This window comes from Mirounga angustirostris, unplaced genomic scaffold, assembly GCF_029215605.1.
Source record: "Mirounga angustirostris isolate CCGP_5_RB_7025 unplaced genomic scaffold, mMirAng1.0.hap1 SCAF_15, whole genome shotgun sequence".
NCBI lineage: Eukaryota > Metazoa > Chordata > Mammalia > Carnivora > Phocidae > Mirounga > Mirounga angustirostris.
This window is the reverse complement of record NW_026991723.1, coordinates 46090407-46109544: the sequence shown is the minus strand read 5'-3', so window position 1 is coordinate 46109544 and position 19138 is coordinate 46090407. Positions and strand designations below refer to the sequence as shown.

Sequence of the window (19138 nt, the reverse complement as noted above, 5' to 3'; positions counted from 1 at the left end):
AACTCTGCTGGGCTTTGTCCTAGTCAGAGCTGACACTGATAATCCCTTTTTTTTTTTTTAAGATTTTATTTATTTATTTGACAGAGAGACACAGTGAGAGAGGGAACACAAGCAGGGGGAGTGGGAGAGGGAGAAGCAGACTTCCTGTTGAGCAGGGAGCCCGATGCGGGGCTCGATCCCAGCACCCTGGGATCATGACCTGAGCCGAAGGCAGACGCTTAACGACTGAGCCACCCAGGTGCCCCTGATAATCCCTTCTTACTCGTATTCGTTTTCATGAATTTTCTATAAAGATGTCCCTTTATTCATTAAAGCAAGAATTCACAAGCCCTCCAAAATGATATGCAAAATTTTAAGGACGTGTGTGTGTGTGTGTGTGTGTACATTTTCTAAGGAAGGACCAAAACTTTTTTGAGATTCTCAAAGAAGGCTCTTGCTCACCACCACCACCCCCAAAAAAACAGTAAATACCAGTGAATTTAAGTATAGGTAAAGTGATTACTACAATTCAGGCTCGTCAAACTCCCGCTTTCAAAAAAAACTACAAAGTAAGCACAATCTCCCCCCTCAAAAAAATGTTACATACTATGTGCCCCAAAATGGTAGGTACCCAAGTATTGAAGTTTTTCTAACTTCAGCAAAATTAAGTATCTTATTCTACTGGTTCCAATCCCTTATGGCACCTTGACTGTGTAGTACAGATGTTTTAATAATGGGGTCATGCTTATTTTATGCTAATAAAACCAAACATCTACATCTCAGGCGATCCCTCTAGATAATATATTCAATTACTGAAATAATTAGCTCCCCCAAAAGCAAAATGCTCACTTTGACCCCCCCCCCCCACAAAAAAAAGCTAGACAGTCAAGTTTTTAAAGAATTACAGGATTCCAAGCAACCTCATTAAGAAAAGTAATGTAGGGGCGCCTGGGTGGCTCAGTCGTTAAGCGTCTGCCTTCGGCCCGGGGCATGATCCAGGGTCCTGGGATCGAGCCCTACTTCGGGCTCCCTGCTCGGCGGGAAGCCTGCTTCTCCCTCTCCCACTCCCCCTGCTTGTGTTCCCTCTCTCACTGTGTCTCTCTCTGTCAAATAAATAAATAAAATCTTTAAAAGAAAAAAAAAGTAATGTAATATGGAAATCTGCATAGAAATGAAAAACAATAGTTACTTTTTTTTTGTTTCAAGTTTTTACTTAAATTCTAGGTAACCTATAGTGTAATATTCATTTCAGGAGTAGAATTTAGTGATTCATCACTTGCATATAACATTAATTACTCTTAGGGCCCCTGGGTGGCTCAGTCGTTGAGTGTCTGCCTTCGGCTCAGGTCATGATCCCAGGGTTCTGGGATCGAGCCCCACATCAGGCTCCCTGCTCCGTGCGAAGCCTGCTTCTCCCTCTCCCACTCCCCCTGCTTGTGTTCCCTCTCTTGCTGTGTCTCTGTCAAATAAATAAATAAAATCTTTAAAAAAAAAAACATTAATTACTCTTAATTAAAGACTAAAGAGTTGGGGCGCTTGGGTGGCTCAGTCGTTAAGCATCTGCCTTCGGCTCAGGTCATGATCCCAGGGTCCTGGGATCGAGCCCCGCATCGGGCTCCCTGCTCCGCGGGAAGCCTGCTTCTCCCTCTCCCACTCCCCCTGCTTGTATTCCCTCTCTCGCTGTGTCTCTCTCTGTCAAAATAAATAAATAAAATCTTTAAAAAAAAAAAAAAGACTAAAGAGTTTATTTCCATAACTTACAAAGAATACCTCCAAAAAATAAATGTAAAAGGCAAAAACACTAAAAGTTGACTGGACTTGGTAGGCATACAAAAAGATTACAGAATAAATAAAATATATTATTCATGCAATGGAATATTATTCAGCTATACAATATAGATGAACCTTGAAAACATTATGCTAGGTGGAAAAAGAAAGGCATAAAAGGCCATGTATTGTAGGGATTCCATTTATATAAAATGTCCAGAAGAGGCAAATCCACAGAAACAAAAAAGTGTTTTCCAGGGCTTGGGGGTAAGATATACTAGGGAATGACTGTTAATGAGGCTTCTTTTAGGGGTGATGAAAATGTGCTGGAATTAGATAGTGATTATGGTTAGACAACTTTATGGATATAATACTGAATTTTATGGTTTAAAAAGTTGAATTTTATGGTATATAAATTATATCTCCAAAAAGTGCATTAAAAAATATCTCAGGGGTGCCTGGCTTCCTCAGTTAGTGGAGCATGTGATGCTTGATCTTGGGGTTATGAGTTCGAACCCCACGTAGGGTGTAGAGATTACTTAAACAATACAAACATAAAAAAAAATTTTCGAATTTAATTCAGCCACATACAATCTTTTTTTTTTTTAAAGATTTTATTTATTTATTTGAGACAGAGAGAATGAGAGAGAGAGAGAGAGCGCACATGAGAGGGGGGAGGGTCAGAGGGAGAAGCAGGCTCCCCGCTGAGCAGGGAGCCCGATGCGGGACTCAATCCAGGGACTCCAGGATCATGACCTGAGCCGAAGGCAGTCGCTCAACCAACTGAGCCACCCAGGCGCCCCAGCCACATACAATCTTAAATTTAGTTAACCTCTTCTTGATTTTAGAAAAAATCATGTGTATCATGTGAAGTACAACACCAACAGAATCAAAATAACTTGAATTTCCCTTACAAAGGAAGTAAGTTCAATCAGAATCTCATTTATTACCTCAATACACCTGGTTGATCATGTGCATTTCTTTTTAAGATTTACTTATTTGAGAGAGAGAGAGAGAGAGAGCACATAAGCAGGGGGAGCAGCAGAGGGAGAGGGAGAAACAGATTCCCCACCGAGCAGGGAGCCAGATGCGGGACTCAATCCCAGGACCCCGGGATCATGACCTGAGCCAAAGGCAGATGCTTAGCCGACTAAGCCACCCAGGCACCACGATTACGCCCATTCTTAAGGATGCAGATGTGGGAGGCAAGAGAGTTATATGTTTTTCTAATCACTATGAAATACCATGATGCTGTCTGGTTATTTTAGCCATTCATCCAGTGATTCTCAAACCTGTTTCCACATCAGAATCCCTTGAGATGTTTTTAAAAATACATAGATTCTAGGGGCGCCTGGGTGGCTCAGTCGTTAAGCATCTGCCTACGGCTCAGGTCATGATCCCGGGGTCCTGGGATCGAGCTCCGCATCGGGCTCCCTGCTCCGTGGGGAGCCTGCTTCTCCTTCTCCCACTCCCCCTGCTTGTGTTCCCTCTCTCACTGTCTCTCTCTGTCAAATAAATAAATAAAATCTTTAAAAAAAAAAAATTCTTTAAAGAAAAATTAAAGAAAAAATATATAGATTCTAGGTACCCACACTGGCTGACACCCAAGCTTTCTAAATCACAATCTATAGATTAAGTGCATTTCCAGGGATTCTTACCATTTTCACTTCTCCAGTGCCACCAGCAAATGTGAAAGGAGTGGTAGGCTAGGGAAATCACCATTTTTAAATCATCACAGTGAAAATTAGTTGGGAGGTTGGGGATGTAATGAGGAGCAGGATATTTGCATGGTTCCAAGAGTCTTTTCCACAGATTGCTTATTAGTTACAAGAGAAAAATGATTAACTCTACAGTGGAGAAACAAGACATCACCTCTGACTGGGTAACCAAAATTAAAGTCACTACTGAGGGGTACCTGGCTGGCTCAGTCAGTACAGCATGTGACTCTTGATCCTGGGGCCATGAGTTTGAGCCCCACGATGGGGGTAGAGTTTACTTAAAAAAAAAAAAAAATTTTTTTTTAATTTAAAACCACCAGTGAGGGATGAGATGGACATCAGGGCCTCCAGGTGTGAGATCCTGAGAAGGACATGGCATCACTTCTATAGATTTCCAAAAGTCAATGTCATGAAAGACAACAAAAGGAAAAGAGACTGTTCCAGACTTTAAAAGACTAAAAAGATAGGACAACTAAAGGTAACATGTGATCCTAAATTAGATCCTACACACTAAAAAAGGAAAAAGGTATAAAAGGATGCTATGACAAAACTGGAATATGGACTATAGATTGCTATATTGATGTTAAATTTTCTCAGTATGATAACTGTTCTCTGATTATATGAGAATACCCTTATTCTTAGAAAATACACACTATTGAATACATATAATCTACTCACAAATGTTTTTTAAGAATTATACCGAATAGACAGAATGATAAAGCAAATGTGGCAAAGTATTAAACTCATGAATCAAGGTAAATGATATACGGGAGGTCTTTTGTACTATTTGCACAATCTTTCTGGAACCTTGAAATTATTTCCAAATAATAAGTTAAAAAGACAGACCTTCAAAACTCCCCACTACTCTTTAACTAAAACCCAAAGTCTTTGCCACGGCCTTGTGTATTCTGGGCCATGCTCCCTCTCCTGGGCCTCCATCCCAGCCTCCCCCTCCCTGAAACTGAGCTCCAGCCACTGGGCCTCCTGTGCCTTGCTCCTATGCACCAGCTCGCTCTTACTCCAGCACGGAGGCACCTGTTTCCACCTCAATCTCCACACCCTTCCTGTGCTCTTCCCATGGTTGACTCCATCTCATTCTTCAAAATGGGCAGAAGAGAAAATGCAGAAGGAGTTTAATGCTGAGGAAAAGCTAGTTATCAAAATTAAAACTGGGGCTACGTTTTGATGTCCACAGCCACAAACTGGTCTTAGTGCACTGCGTGTCAGTCCTTCTCCTGGGACTCTCTTGTTTTTCTATGTAATAGAACTAAGGGATGAATGTGTTTGCCTTAAGAACAAAGTGAAGGGCGCCTGGGTGGCTCAGATGGTTAAGCGTCTGCCTTCGGCTCAGGTCATGATCCCAGGGTCCTGGGATCGAGTCCCGCATCGGGCTCTCTGCTCCTTGGGAGCCTGCTTCTCCCTCTGCCTCTCTCTCTCTCTCTCTCTCTGTCTCTCATGAATGAATAAATAAAATCTTTAAAAAAAAAAAAAAAAAGAACAAAGTGAAAAAGATCAGTATGAATTACAAAGTACTTCAGCCTTCAGGACACACATCTTTACGTTCTTAACATTAAGTCTCTAGGACGCCTGGGTGGTTCAGTCAGGTGGCTGTCTGCCTTTGGCTTGGGTCATGATCCCGGAGTCCTGGGATGGAGCCCCACATCCAGCTCCCTGCTTGGCGGGGAGGCCTGCTTCTCCTTCTCCCTCTGCTGCTCCCCCTGCTTGTGCTCTCTCTCTGTCAAATGAATAAATAAAATCTTAAAAAAAAAAATCAACTATCTAAATAAACTACCTAACACTGTCCAAAGAGATGAACGAATACATATAGAGGGTGCATAACTAATCCGCTCAGGGTATAACCCTCCGTTACCCTTGGCCCCATCACCCATTCAGAGCACACCATCTGCCAAAAGCATTTAATATTCCCTAATTTCAGAAAGTACAGCTTGATGTGGATCAGACCAAACCTTTCCACAAATGAGATTCTTAACATTTGCTATGTGTGCATGTCAGCCACTGTCTGGCACATCAGAATGGTGCATGAATTCTGGAACAAGCAGTCACCGCTCATGAATTCACAGCTACTTCCTCACTTCAGCAAAAGGAAGAGAGATCTTGAAAAGATTGCCATAATATGAATATGCAGAGGAAAAAACGAAAGGCAGAGCTTATGATAAAATTTCCGGGGGCGGGGGGGATGGCATATTACAAAGCAACTAAGAAAATGAGCCTCAATAATTTATGAATCGTAAAAACTTAAGTTTAGTTATTCTTCCTCACAACTGAAATACGCACCGCAGATCCGTTCTCTGCTGCACTTCCTCTGTGGTCAATATTCAAGAATGTTTAAGTAACTTAAATATAAGTGTTACAGAAAAATGGAGTTCAAGGTAACCAATAGAAAATCCGGACCATGGGCTCCTGGGTGGCTCAGTCATTAAGCGTCTGCCTTCGGCTCAGGTCATGATCCCAGGGTCCTGGGATCGAGCCCCGCATCGGGCTCCCTGCTCCGTGGGAAGCCTGCTTCTCCCTCTCCCACTCCCCCTGCTTGTGTTCCCTTTCTCACAGTCTGTCAAAAAATAAAATCTTAAAAAAAAAAAAAATCCGGACCAAACAAAAGGGGGAGAAGAAAGATAAGCCTAAACTAAAGGATACATTAGTAGCAGTTTTTAAAAGGCAGGATGGGGGGGGGGTGCCTGGTTGGCTCAGTCGATAGAGCGCGCTTGATCTTGGGGTCATGAGTTCAAGACCCACATTGGGTGTATAGAGATTACAAAAAATAAACAAACTTTTAAAAAAGGCAATTATTATAAAAATTGCTCACAGGTAGAAAAGAGCTTCTAAGATTTTGAAAACTGTTAAATGCCTAAAACAGGGGTCACAAAGCTGTTGCCCTTGGATCAGATGTGTTTTGTCTGCCTACCCTGTATTTTAAAAATCTGAATTGTCTTCCAGCATTCGGTGGTCAGGAGATTTCATATAAAATGTTATTAATCCTGAAAGATCTGAAGGTCTCGCAACAATGAACCCCTATTGCCTCGTTTCAACAATTGGCCAGCAGTTCTCCCCGCTACCAGCAGACTGGAAACCATCTAGGAAGCTTTGAAAAACCAGTGCCTGAGGCACACCCTCCAGTCCTTCTAGGGAAAGCCCAGGCACCTGTACATTTAAAAGCCCCTCAAGGCACCTGGGTGGCTCAGTCGTTAAGTGTCTGCCTTCAGCTCAGGTCATGATCCCAGGGTCCTGGGATCGAGCCCCCTGTGGGGCTTCCTGATCAGTGGGGAGTCTGCTTCTCCTTCAAACCCCCTGTACTCTCTCTCTCAAATAAATAAAATCTTTAAAAAATAATAATAAAATAAAAGCTCCTCAAAGGCTTTATTCTGCAACCAGAGTCGAGATTCATGCACCTAGAGTTTCACACATAACATATGCTAAGTATAAATGTGCTGTGTTCTTCCAGCTAACCCTGTCCTAAAAATCATCAGAGCTGAAACCACATTTAAACATCCCCATTTAATCTTAAGTCACCAAACTAAAGAAGGGTCCAACTAAGCAAAATGAACTTCATTAGCCATACACCCTCTAGTCTACTATATCTCAAAGCAAGGTCAGTAGACTACCTATGCATCTAAATTTTGTTAAAATGCAGGTTTCCGGTCATGTTCCACACATACATAACAAAAACTCGGAGCGTGAGCTCCTGCTGCACGGTAAACACTGAAAACCAGTGTTGCTTTTTTAAGAGAGTTGCTGAGGGCTCTCTTCTCCTCCTGCTCCAAACAAGCATCTACCATCTGACCATGAAGAACACTCACTTGCTGGGGCCACAGAAGAATAGAGCAATGAGGTTTAAATCTCTTACATGCTCTCTTGCATTTGTACTTGGCTTGCCCTCACTAGTCTGCTTTTCCTTTAGAAATGCTCTTTGGTTCTAATCTTGGCCTCTCTATTGTCCATGGTAGACGTGGTTTGATGAACTCGGTGCCTTGGCGCTTAGGAGGAAACAGGCTTTTTGCCCCCCAATAGGGAGCAGAGGCCAGGAGACAGGATTAAGCAACTCAGTATCCCCCCTGGTGTATCCCCAAGGGGCTCCTTGCTGCTTCTATGTGGTACCTTTAAGCTCCCACGGCCTCAAGCAGTATTTCTCAATTGTGAACCACAAATGACCTATATCCAGATCACTGAGCAGCTGGGTAAACATGCTGCTTCCTAAGTCTCGTGCAAAACCAACTGCGTAAGAATCTCCAGCAAGGGCTTGAAATGCTGCACTGTTAACAAGCTCCCCAGGCACTTCTTTGGCATAGAAAGTTTGAGAACCACTGAGCTCTAGGTTCAACAAAGAGAATACCCTCTCTAGAGCGCCTTCCATGAAATTCACAGGAACCAGGGGAAGCCACTGGCTCACATTTCTGGTCCTCACAGCCCCCTCCCTTCACTTCCATACTGGCGTAAGCAAATTCAGCACCAACCTATTTAAAACAACCACGTATTCCGTTGTACTAGAATTCAAATTAATCGGCTATTAGGACAAGAAGAAGTGAAAAATGCGCAAACTCCAAAACTGTACACTAGCTGAGTCCTCAATACCGTAAAAAACACAGATGAGGGGTGCCTGGGGGGCTCAGTTGTTGGGCGTCTGCTTCGGCTCAGGTCGTGATCTCAGAGTCCTGGGATCGAGCCCCGCATCAAGCTCCCTGCTCGGCGGGAAGCCTGCTTCTCCCTCTCCCACTCCCCCTGCTTGTGTTCCCTCTCTCACTGTGTCTCTGTCTGTCAAATAAATAAATAAAATCTTTAAAAAAAAACACACAGATGAGTTTCATTCGCAGAAAGCTTCCAATTATCTGTCCTACCACTTCCATCTGAAATTAATTTGCCAGCATAACCAGGGAACACCTCTCAGTGGAGTTCTGCGTTTCTCACAACCCTTTTGTGCTTTCGTACGCAGCTCATCAGTCGCCTCTCCAAAGCTGGAGGATACTGCTAACCAACATGTGGCATAGAAAGCTCTAAAACAGCAGGGCAATTTTATGCTTGACTCAGGTAATCATAGCTCTCTTGAGGGGTGTCTGCTCTTCAGGCTCACCTCTCCTGCATTCCCGCCCTCCACAGTCCCCCCTGGAGGAACTGAAGGCTCTTATACACTCGATTACACTCTCCTGATTTAGTGCCACACAGCCATTCACATAAGGGCTCTCCATAAACATTACTGGATTATGCCAACTCAGGTGATTGATTCTGGACCTCTCGATGCGCCGCCGCTCTAAAGACGCGACTTACGTATCCAGCATGCTTTCAGCTCCTCAAGCTGGGTTCCCTATTCACACCTTGCACCCACTGTCTTTTGAAGAACCAACCAGTGGAGAAAATGAATTATAAAGCAGGGAAACAGGTGAAGTGTGACGGACGACTGAAGGTCCGGCACTCACACACGGTAAGGACAATCGGTGGGAAAGGGAGAGTAACTCTAACCCTTCTGTTGGCAGGAAATTTCCTTTTACCATCATCTAAACCAGAGCTTCTTAAAACGTTAAGGTGCCTATGGATTACCTGCAAAATCTAACTGGAACGCGGGTGCGGATACAGGTAGTGTGAGATGGAGTAGGAGACCCCACTCTCCAAGAGGCTCCCAGGTACTGCTGACGGCGAGGCGGAGCTCCACTACCCATAGTGTGGGGGAGAGAAGGGTCAGCATCACCTGGGAGCTTGTTACTCGAGAATCCTGAGCCCACCCTCAGCCTAAAGAAAGAGAATCTTGTGTTCAACAAGGTCCCAGGAGATTAGTATGCACATTAGGGCAGCTGACATTCCATCTTGTATCAGAATCACTTGGGATCTTTTAAGAAATACAAATGCCGAGGCCTTACAGCAGAGATTCTGATGCAGTTGATCTGGGTTATTTGATTGTTCCTATGCTTGTTTTTAAGCACACCCAGGTGGTTCTAATAAGCAGCCAGTGTTGCGAACCATTGAATTAAAAATACCCCACTGGGAGGACGGAAATATGGAGTGACTGCTAATGGGTGAGGAATTCAGGGAGATGTGAAAATGTCCTAAAATTAATAATGGCAATGGCTGTGTAATTCTGTGAATATACCAAAAAAAACCAAAAACCAAACACTGAGTTGTATACTTTAAATGGGTTGATTCTGTGGTATGTGAATATCTCGATAAAACTTATATAAAAATTTAAAACTTTAATGGCTTTCCTATTTTAAAATAAATAACTCCCACTGAACAATAATAAAATGGAATTATTTTCTCTCTCTTTTCTTTAAGATTTTATTTATCTATTTTTAGAAAGAAAGAGTGAACAAGAGCAAGGGGAGGGGAAGAGTTTGGGGAGAGAATCTTAAGCAAACTCCATACTGAGCTGAGTTCTACGTGGAGCTCGATCTCAGGACTCTGAGATCATGACCTGAGCTGAAACGAAGAGTCGGACACTTAACCGACTTAGCCACCCAGGCGCCCCTGGAATTATCTTCTATCCTGGAATTCTGGCCCAAGAGTTTGAAATTCTTTAAAAAAAAAAAACAGATATTTATATGACTCATCTAGAAATACTAAGATCTACTCATCATCTTCTTAGGTTCAATTCTGGTTAAGGTAATGGATAAAAGAGAAACCTGAAATGAAAACCCTGTTAGGTCATAGAGCACCACAGTATGTAAGAAAAAAAAAAGAAATAAAAGCATATTTATCATTTTGGAAGAGTTTACACACCCCAGGTTTCCAGGGTATTTTCAAAAAAATAATTTTCCTTTTGCTTCTCAAATTTAAAAATAAATTAACTTATGAATTAATAAATTAATGATTAACTAATTCATTATCCTACATTCTTCCAAATTTTCTGTATGTTTGAAAATATTCAAAAAAACATGTTAAGAAAAAAAATACATAAAATGAAAATCTGCCCTTATTAAAAAATTGGCTTAAACTCAATAAAAAAGATCATAAATAGGGGCACCTGGGTGGCTCTGTCAGTTAAGCGTCTGCCTTCAGCTCAGGTCATGATCCCAGCGTCCTGGGATCAAGCCCCACACTGGGCTTCCTGCTTATGGGGGACTCTGCTTCTCCCTCTCCCTCTGCCCCTCCCACCCTTAAAATGAATAAAATCTTTATTCATTTATTTGAAAGAGAGAGAGAGAGAGAGACACAGCGAGAGCACACAAGCAGGGGGAGCAGCAGAGGGAGAAGCAGACTCCCCACTGAGCAGGGAGCCCAATGCGGGACTCGATCCCAGGACTCTACAACATACACTAGTTACGTGGCATCTTCTGGGACACTCTGCTCACGAATTAGGAGCCCCTCTCTTAAGAAATGGCTTTCTGGGACCTTCAAGGCAATGTTAGGGCCAACTTTACAAGTAAGTACGATGCCTTCCCTTGTCCAAACTCCTCAATAAAATCCAATGTATTTCACTATAATTGTTGCTATGTGTATTTTTTTTAACATAATTCTACCATGTTACATTATATAGATGACAAAGAAAAGGCAAATCAGTGCTCCTACCTACTAACCTTGCCCTGAGTATTAACCCTTAAATAGCCTATTACTTTTTATAGTACCCTCCTACCTTACCTAAACCCCTCCTGCTTTCAGTACATCTGCTCAATCAACTTTTCAGTTTTCATAGTATTGGGAAGATGGTTATAGATATCCCAGAGCAGAAAGAATTTTGGGGAACAGATTCCAATTCCAAGGAAGCAACCGTGAAACCCACAATGGTGATATCAGCACGTTTTCAAATCTATCTCCATCTTCTATGTCTTTGAAATACTAACTTCCTGAGAGGTCTAAGACCCAACATCACTGTTGAATTAAATAATTCTTAATCGATTAGTGTATCTGTTCATAACTTAGTTAACAATTCACACACACACACACAAATTTTTTAAAGGAGAAACGGCATACCTAATAGTATATAAATTCCGAATATTCTTCTCCCCACCTTGTCCTTCCTTAAGAGCTTGCATTTGTAATAATTTCATAATGGCTTTTATCAAGCCATGTGTATTCCTGTAAAGAAATATAACAACATGTTAAATGCTATAGATATAAAGTGAATATCTAATCAGGTACTTAAACCAACCATTTTTAAATAATTGAACCCTTGCCACCCACACTGAACAGTAACCACCCACATGCACCCACCTCATTCTACAGGGCAGCCAAGAGGCCCAAAGGTAGACAGCTCTCATCCAACATATTTAAAAGAGAAGTCAGACAAAGAATCAAACCACCAACCTATCACCTCTCTACACATGCCTGGGGGGTATCAATGAGGAAAAAATAAACATTAGCCCACATAATTGCAGGCAGTGACCACATCAGTTACCCCATACTGAACAATTCTTTCATTTATAAATATTAGTAGACCATGAATAATAACCAGACATATGAAATGGATTAGCCACTCAAAAAAGTGGGCCAGGGGACCATTCAGAGCAAATAACCCCCAATAAAATAAAGGGGAGTGGGAATAAAACCTTAAATTTTTTCTTTATTCTCTGGAAGAGGTAGGAGGATAATATATCAAAAAAAAGGAAGGAAGGAAGGAAGACCCTGCCCTTTTTCTTTCGTTATTAATTTTTTTTTTAATTGTGACATGGAATTTTTTTCCTGCTTTACTGAGGTAAAATTGACAAATACAATTGTAGTATATTTAAAGTATACAATGTGATATGTGCATACATTAACTTAATTATGGCAACCATTTTATAATTAACACATCCATCAACTCACATACTTTATTTTACCTTTTTTTTTCTTTTGGTGAGAATGCTAAAGATCTACTCACAGGAATTTCAAGTATACAATACAGTATTGTTAACTCTAGTCACCATGCTATACATGAGATCATCAGAACTTGCTCATCTTCCAACTGGAAGTTTGGATGTATCCTCTGACCCACCTCTCCCCATTTCTCCCACCCAGCTGCTGGCAACCACCATTCTACCTTGTTTCTATGAGTTTGTTGTTTTTTTCTTTATTCCACATATAAGTGTTACCACTCATATTTGTCTTTCTCTGGGTTATTTCACTTAGCATAATGCCCTCCAGGTTCATCTATGTTGGCACAAACTAGCCTGCCCTTTTTAAATAAGGTTCTCCCTGGGAATGAAAAAGAAATCTTAGAAATAAAAAAATATCGCTTGTTAAATGGGAAAAAAAGTAATTATGTTTTAAATCATGGTTGTTAATATTTATGGAGCATCCATTGTAAGCTAAGTACTCCCCTAAGTGCTTAACATGTATTGTCATTTACTATCCAAAATATAGTAAGTTACAAATCACTTTATTTTTAGGCTAGGACAAGACTTGGACTTAATTCATTGGTATCATTTGGGGCAATTATGTGAGGTGTTATTTCAGTGTACTCTTCTACAACATTTAAAGTTTTCCAACTGACATAAGGTTTGCCCACGCTGTCCACTACGGTAGCCAAGAGCCACACGGCACCTGTAACGTGGCTAATCCAAACTGAGAGGCGCTAGAAGTGTAAAATACCCACCGGATTTTAAAGACTTAGGACACAATAAAGAACATAAAATATTATATGTAATTTTTTACATTGACTGTATATGGAAATGTTATTTTCAATACATGGGGCATATAATACATATAATTAAAATTAACACCACCTGTTTAACTTTTTAATGTGGCTATGAGAAAATTTTGTATAGATGTGGCTCACATTTGTGACTCACCTTTCCTTATCTAGTAATTTACTTTTCATATGATTGGAGTTTTAGAGAAGACAGATAACAGACCTATGGTTTTTTTATTGAAGTATAATGAACATACATGATTAGTTTCAGGTGTACAATATAATGATTCAACAATTCTATACACTTCTCCATGCTCATCAAGATAAATGTACTCTTAATCCCCTTTATCTATTTCACCCATCGCCCCCACCTCCTTTCCTCTGGCAACCATCAGTTTGTTCTCTGTATTTAAGATTCTGTTTTTTTGTTTATCTCTATTTTTCTTTGTTCATTTGTTTTGTTTCTTAAATTCCACATATGAGTGAAATCATATGGTATTTGTCCTTCTCTGACTTATTTCACTTAGCATTATATAGCCTCTAGGTCCATCCGTGGTGTTGCAAATGGCAAAATTTCAATCATTTTTATGGATAATATTCCATTGTACGTATATACCACACCTTCTTTATCCATTCATCTATCGATGGACAGCTGAGTTGCGTCCATATCGTGGCTATTGTAAATAATGCTGCAATAAACATAAGGGTGCATAAAAAAAAACTCAGGAGTGCATAGATCTTTTCTAATTAGTGTTTTCATTTTCTTTGAGTAAATACCCAGTAATGGAATTACTGGTCATATGGTAATTCTATATTTAATTTTTTGAGGAACCTCCATCCAGACTTATGATTTTTAACCAATTTGGATCACCTACCACTTTATAAAAGCAGTAGAATCCCAGAGAAAAACACATACATCATATTTGCATTTCATTCACAGAACTACTGAGGCTAATAAATGAACTCGTTTTCTTTTTTTTTTTTTAAGTTTATTTACTTTTAGTAATCTCTACACCTAAAGGGGGGTTTGAACTCACTACCCCAAGATCAAGAGCTGCATACTCTACCGTCTTAGCCAGCCAGGTGCCCCTGAATTCCAGTTTTCTAACCTTTAAATTTGGTCTTGTTTGGCCTTATTTGTGGATCCAGATCTTACTGTGTGAATAAGTCAGTGTACTATATTTTAAGTGAGTGTGTAGCATGAATAGATTTTAAGTTTTGAAAAATGATGGCATCAATCAAATCCATTCAAATAGCAGTTGAATTCAATTGAATAATTATTTAGATTATTTAAATATTTCAAGTGGGCTGAGAGGGATGGTTTCAGATTTTTTTTTTTTTAAAGATTTTATTATTTGACAGAGAGAGACACAGCAAGAGAGGGAACACAAGCAGGGGGAGTGTGAGAGGGAGAAGCAGGCTTCCCGCCGAGCAGGGAGCCCAATGCGGGGCTCGATCCCAGGACCCTGGGATCATGACCTGAGCCGAAGGCAAACGCCTAAAGACCGAACCACTCCGGTGCCCCTGGTTTCAGATTTTTATTTAAACCCCTGCTTTAATTCTAATTAGCTAGGGAATGTTGGGTCAGGCACTTAACACACAGAAGCCACAACATCCTCATCTATATAATCTAGAATCATGATAAGCCTACCTCTTGTGTTGTTAATAAAGAATAAATAAGAGTATGTCAGTAAAACACCTGGTTATTTTTTCAATAAATTGTGATAATCTAATGCATGTAACTGTACCATAAAGATTGTAATGTTTTTCCCTCTTTACAGATGAGGCTACGCAAACACAAGCTTAAATGTGAGTTCATACTTAAAACTGGAATGTGTCTGGGCGCCTGGGTGGCTCAGTTGGTTAAGCGACTGCCTTCGGCTCAGGTCATGATCCTGGAGTCCCGGGATCGAGTCCCGCATCGGGCTCCCTGCTCGGCAGGGAGTCTGCTTCTCCCTCTGACCCTCCTCCCTCTCATGCTCTCTGTCTCTCATTCTCTCTCTCTCAAATAAATAAAATCTTTAAAAAAAAAAAAAAAAAAAAAAAAAAAAAAACTGGAATGTGTCTAAAACTACAATGGAGCACTGGGTGTTATACACAAATAATGAAACATGGAACACTACATCAAAAACTAATGATGTAATGTATGGTGATTAACATAATAAAAAAATAAAAATAAAACTACCTACAAACCCAAAACTACCCTAACTCCTAGTATTTTCCATCTCTCCTCGCAAAACCCTCTTTTTCTTGTTTTTAAGCCATTGTTACTCTGTATCTGAGATCAGCTCTTAAAAAAACTAAATTTCTACTGAATTCTGTATGATTGCAGAAAGAGGATATAATAACCGTTTGATTAGGGGCCCCTGGGTGGCTCAGTCAGTTAAGCATCTGCCTTCAGCTCAGGTCACAATCCCAGGGTCCTGGGATCGAGCCTCTCATTAGGCTCCCTACTCAGTGGGGAGCCTGCTTCTCCCTCTGCCTGCTGCTCCCCCTGCTTGTACCCTCTCACTCTTCTCTCTCTCTCTCAAATAAATAAAATCTTTAAAAATTTTTTTAAATAGGGTGCCTGGGTGGCTCAGTTGATTAAGCGACTGCCTTCGGCTCAGGTCATGATCCTGGAGTTCTGGGATCGAGTCCCACATTGGGCTCCCTGCTCAGCAGGGGGTCTGCTTCTCCCTCTGCCCTCTTCCCTCTCGTGCTCTCTGTCTCTCATTCTCTCTCTCTCAAATAAATAAAATCTTTAAAAAAAATTTTTTTTTAATAAATACTAGTTTGATTAGTACAGAAAATCAAAATGGTGAAATAGAAGAAAATATAACCACTAGAGGAGCAAAAATCAAAGATAGAAAAATTCTTCATTGAATCTATGTCTTCAAATTAAAAAGGCTACCAAGTGCTACGCAAGATTTGTGAAAAAATTGCTGACATTTCTCAAATCCAAAGATAAAAGGAAAATCTTATGACCTCTCAGATTTTATAAAATGAAATTTATAAAATAAAGACCATTTAAAAAATAATAATAACAAATAAAGACCATGAGACTGACATCATTTCTAATTTGGCATCAGAATTCTCATCTGCAACACTGAATGAAGAAATATATATGGAAATATAATGGAAATGGAAAGGTTTATATAACTTAATAAGTCTTAACCCCCCAACAAACTAAGAGTAATGTATGAAGACAAAAGAAATACTTTCAGACATAATGCTATGAAATTCTTCTTAAATAAGTGCTCCAGTTAAAAGATAAATACATGATAATACATTATATGTTAATAAAAAAAAGATAATACATGATAACTGCACAATTTTGTAAATATATCCCAAACCACTGAGTTATATACTTTCAAAGGATGATTTTCTACTATGAGAATTTTATCTCACTGAGGCTGTTATTTAAAAAAAGAAAGAAAGAAAAAGATAAAGTGTAAGAATTGACAAAATAGAAAGAGATGGACTACAAAGAACTGGTCAGAATAAATACCAGAAGAATTTGTCATCAAGTCTTTAACATTTTTCAAATGTGACTACAAAGTTTAAAGCAATTGTTCAGAGAGGATTTGGAAGGCAGAAGGGGAGAGTGTGAAAAAGAACAAGAGAAAAAGACAACCTATAACTAAAATTCCAGATAGTTTTAGCAAAGTTAGTGGGGAGGGTTTTCAGAGGAGAAAAAACCTTAAGACGAGACCATCTGAGATGAAATACTTAACAACATATACGACAGACAAAGCGTTAACATCCAAAAAACAAGAAAAGCAACAAAATAAGGCTAATCATATAATAGCAAGATGAGCAAGGAATATAGATATGCAAATCACAGAAAAATAAGGTTCAAAATATCCAGTGTTGATGAGTGAATGGGGAAATAAGCACTTTCAGGTTGAGCATACACTGGTTCAGTCTTTTTTTTTTTTTTTTTTTTTAAGTAATCTCTATACCCAACATGGGGCTTGAATTCACAACCCTGAAATTAAGAGTCTCATGTTCTCCCAACTGAGCCAGCCAGGTGCCCCCACTGGTTCGGTCTTTATGGAGAGTAAATTGGCAATATCTATAAATGTTTAAATCCATAAAAAAATTCTAAATGTATATGCCCTTTCTCCCATAAATTCCACTTCTAAGAACCCATTATATAGAAATACCCTTATATAGCCAAAAGAAGATCTTACACTGTATTTGTTACCTTAAAAAATGGAAAAAGAAAAACATGTTTGTCAATAAAGAAACATTTAAAATATACATTCAGGCACATGGGTGGCTCAGTTAAGCATCCAACTCTTGGTTTCAGCTCAGGTCATGAACCCAGAGTTGAGAGATTGAGCCCCAACTTGGGCTCCTCGCTCTGCAGGGAGTCTGCCTGTCCCCCTCTCCCCTTCTGCCCCCCGACTTGTATGCATGCACACGCCCTCCCTTGCCCTTTACAAATAAGTAAAATATTTAAAATAACAATAAAATATGATACATTCATAATAACGAATACTCTGCAGCTGTTAACAAAGATGCAAACGGATATACGGAAAGATATCCAATACCTATTGAGTGAAAAAATGCAAGTTTTAGAATATACATAGGAATGGATTACCCAATTTTAAAATACTTGGAGTGTATGTACTTATAAATACTTTCTTTATAGGTCTAGAAATGGGGCTCCAACTTCAGTGGAATTAGCTGGTCCCTGATTCCACCCATGTGTCTGGTCCTGACTGCAGATCATCACCCTAGCTCCTTCTATATTCCAGAGGGAACGAAGTTAAGATTTGAAGGCACCTCTGAAACAGGCTAGGAGCCATGAGTCTTCTACTTTCCAGTTTTCCCCAGGACCCAAAAAGAAACTGAATTTTTAAAAAAGAAGAGAGAGAAGATGACAAAAAGGAAAAGTTTTACCACTTAACTACTTTCACTACCTGCAAGTGCCACTGTTTGAGTTTTCAAAAAAGTATGCACACTTTTATTTTTTTATTAGTAAAAAAAGGCGGGGGACGAGATTTATAATCTCATTGTGAAAGGACTCGCTGATCACAAATAGGAGAGTAAATCTGATCTCCTAGATGAATAATATGAGCAGAAATTTAAGTAAACAATGAAACAACCATGGTATCTTTTATTTAGAACCTATCATTAGTCACAGTTTGGCACAGACACAAAAACTTGTTAATATGAAAAAGTAGACTTCTGAGGAACATTCTCAGGAATTGGAATTAGCCCTCAGATGAGCAAGTTCTCTGTGTACATACCTACACAGAAGAGTACTTTAACGAATCGAAGTGAAGGCTTTAATCAGAACAGAAAAGATCTGGTTACATATTATGACTAACTTATCCACAGTATAACCTGTTACTAGATATTCCCACGTCAGTGTCGGAACCGTGCCTCAAATTCAACACGTCTAAATCCTAACTCTTGCTCTTCCTGCTTTTCTTTCAATGTTCCCTACCTACCAGTTGGCAAGTCAGAAATCAAGGAGTCACCTTTGACATATTCCTTTCAGTCATCCTCATATTTAATCCACCTCAAATGCTTCACCCCTTCTTTTTCTTTTTTTTTTTTTAATTTATTTATGTGAGACAGAGGGAGAGAGCACGGGGTGGAGCAGCAGAGGGAGAGAGTCCTCCTAAGCAGACTCCACACCGAACGCGAAGCCCAACATGGAGTTCGATCAAATGACCCTGAGATCACGACCTAAGCTGAAACCAAGAGTCGGATGCTTAACAGGTGGTCCAACTTCACCCCTTCTATATCTCAAAAATCCATCTATTTCTCTCCATCTCTGATGCAAGCAGGTATCTTCCTTCACCTGATCTACAGCAATAGCCACCTGAACTCATCTCCCTATATCCATTCTATCCGCCCACCCAAAACCCAACACTTTTTTTTTTTTTTTTAAGATTTTATTTCCTTGACAGAGAGAGAGCGAGAAAGCACAAGCAGGGGAAGTAGCAGAGGGAGAGTGGCTCCCCACCGAGAAGGGAGCCCAATGCAGAGAGCTCGATCCTGGGAGTCTCGGATCAGGACCTGAGCCAAAGGCAGCAGACCCTTAACCTACTGAGCCACCCAGGCACCCTCCAACACTTTTATATTATGTGCATACTGCAGCCAGAGTGGCACTTTTGAAACCCCTGAT

General features: G+C 40.2%; 1 protein-coding gene across 7 annotated transcripts in view; it reads right to left on the bottom strand.

The window, feature by feature from the left end:
* FOCAD (focadhesin) overlaps positions 1-19138 on the bottom strand; it is a 310969-nt gene that overhangs the window by 242805 nt on the left and 49026 nt on the right. For 5 of the 7 annotated variants that reach the window (XR_010407633.1, XM_064579209.1, XM_064579206.1 and 2 more), the window contains 2 exons: positions 11376-11480; positions 9012-9200 (listed from right to left, as the gene is read on the bottom strand). Coding sequence is in view for 6 of the 7 variants with exons in the window: in XM_064579209.1 (XP_064435279.1) it covers positions 9012-9200; positions 11376-11480 (294 nt within the window). In the remaining variant the exon portion in view is untranslated. The remainder of the gene's footprint in view (positions 1-9011; positions 9201-11375; positions 11481-19138) is intronic. The other 2 variants (XM_045882481.2, XM_064579210.1) reach the window with 1 other exon arrangement.